General features: G+C 64.6%; 1 protein-coding gene across 1 annotated transcript; it reads left to right on the top strand.

Moving 5' to 3' along the window:
• The first annotated feature begins 257 nt into the window (after window positions 1-257).
• On the top strand, window positions 258-650 carry LOC139785887 (uncharacterized). Its single transcript, XM_071725050.1, has one exon. It carries the CDS (start codon window positions 258-260, stop codon window positions 648-650), a length of 393 nt encoding a protein of 130 aa, XP_071581151.1.
• Window positions 651-1369: the final 719 nt, after the last annotated feature.

The following is a 1369-nucleotide window of genomic DNA, read 5'->3' as shown; positions in this document are numbered from 1 at the left end:
AGGCCGCACAGCGGATTATCGCTGTGCGAGCCGCAAGAGCGTATAGGACCGTCGCCCATGTGAGGGCGACAGCCCTGGCGGGAATCCCCCCGGTGCACCTGATAATGAGGTCGTACGCCGAGATGTACGACCGGGGGCGCAGAATTCGAGCGGAACTGGGGGTGATCCCGCCTAGGGCCAGGGGGGCCCTCAAAGCCGAAATCAGGGCAACCCTCGTTGACCGATAGAAAATGTGATTGGCAGACCCCCCGTCAGGAATGGGGTTGAGGGTCGCCCAAGCTGTCCAGCCAGTGCTGGAGGAGTGGGTGGAAGGAGTGAAACTTAGACATCTCTCCTTCCACGCGGTGCAGGTGGTGACAGGCCATGGATGCTTCGGCTACTACCTGCACTGCATCGGGAAGGAGTGCACGGCGCAGCACACGCTGGAGTTCTGTCCAGCGTGGGCAGATGAGCGTCGTGCCCTCCGGGCACAGATAGGAGAGGACCTCTCCCTTCCGGCGGTCATTGCGGCCGCGGCCAGAATAGGCGAGGCCGGAAGGGAGAACTGGAGGGCGTTCGTCTCCTTCTGTGAAAAGGTCATGTCGCGGAAGGAGGCGGATGAGCGGGTGAGGAGGAGAGAAGCCGCCCCTCCTCAACCCGATAGTGAGTAAAGAGAGCTAGATTGGCTCTCTAAAACAGGGAAATAACAACCGGGCCGACGCCTGGGCACCACCCCTACCCAAGTCGGAGGGGTGATGTGTTGAAAGAAAGTGGGAGTTGGCGCCGGGAGGGCGGATCTCTGGAACCTCCAAGGGGGTGGAGGTCCCCCCTCTCGCCGCCGTTTGTGCCGAGCAGGTCGGCGGAGGGTGCGGGATGGAGGGGGCTCGGGCGGATTCCCTACGGGGACTCCGCCACAAGCGCCCCCCTTCGCCCCGCGAAGGCAGGGGGCTGGGCCTCGGGGTGGGGCTTTCGGACCTAGCCTCGAAGCTACGGCACCCGCCTGCCCCTAAGGGGGTGCGAGGGGGGAGGTGGCCACCGCACCTCCTTCCTCCTCTTGCCCGGGGGGCGGGCGAGTGGTCGGGGCTACCACTCGTTCGCTGCTGCTGCTTTAGGAGCAGCAGCAACTCCGGAAAGGGGGGGTGACGGATGAGGGTGGTGGCACTCACCCGTCACAGATTAGAGGTAACTCGCCACGGCAAGCGCGTGGGGGAGCTCGCGGATGTGATCAGAGCGTTTCCCAGGACTCCCCCAACAAGGCGCAGTGTTAGGGTCACTCATGGGTGTTTTAGCCGGTAGGCTACGCGCGTGCTTAGGCATGTGCGTGGAATCCGGCACTCCCCCGTCCCGCCCCAGGGTCGGGGGGTCTTCCCCTCCCAGGAGGGACCGCTGG

The sequence above is a fragment of the Temnothorax nylanderi genome, unplaced genomic scaffold (assembly GCF_030848795.1).
Source record: "Temnothorax nylanderi isolate EJ_2023f unplaced genomic scaffold, tnyl_v1.0 TNYL_tig0911_pilon, whole genome shotgun sequence".
NCBI lineage: Eukaryota > Metazoa > Arthropoda > Insecta > Hymenoptera > Formicidae > Temnothorax > Temnothorax nylanderi.
Note: the sequence above shows the minus strand (reverse complement) of the source record. Positions and strands in the feature narration are given on the sequence as shown.

Bases quoted from the DNA above. Each gene is read 5' to 3' on its own strand.
- LOC139785887 (XM_071725050.1), top strand. From the start codon at position 258: ATGGGGTTGAGGGTCGCCCAAGCTGTCCAGCCAGTGCTGGAGGAGTGG.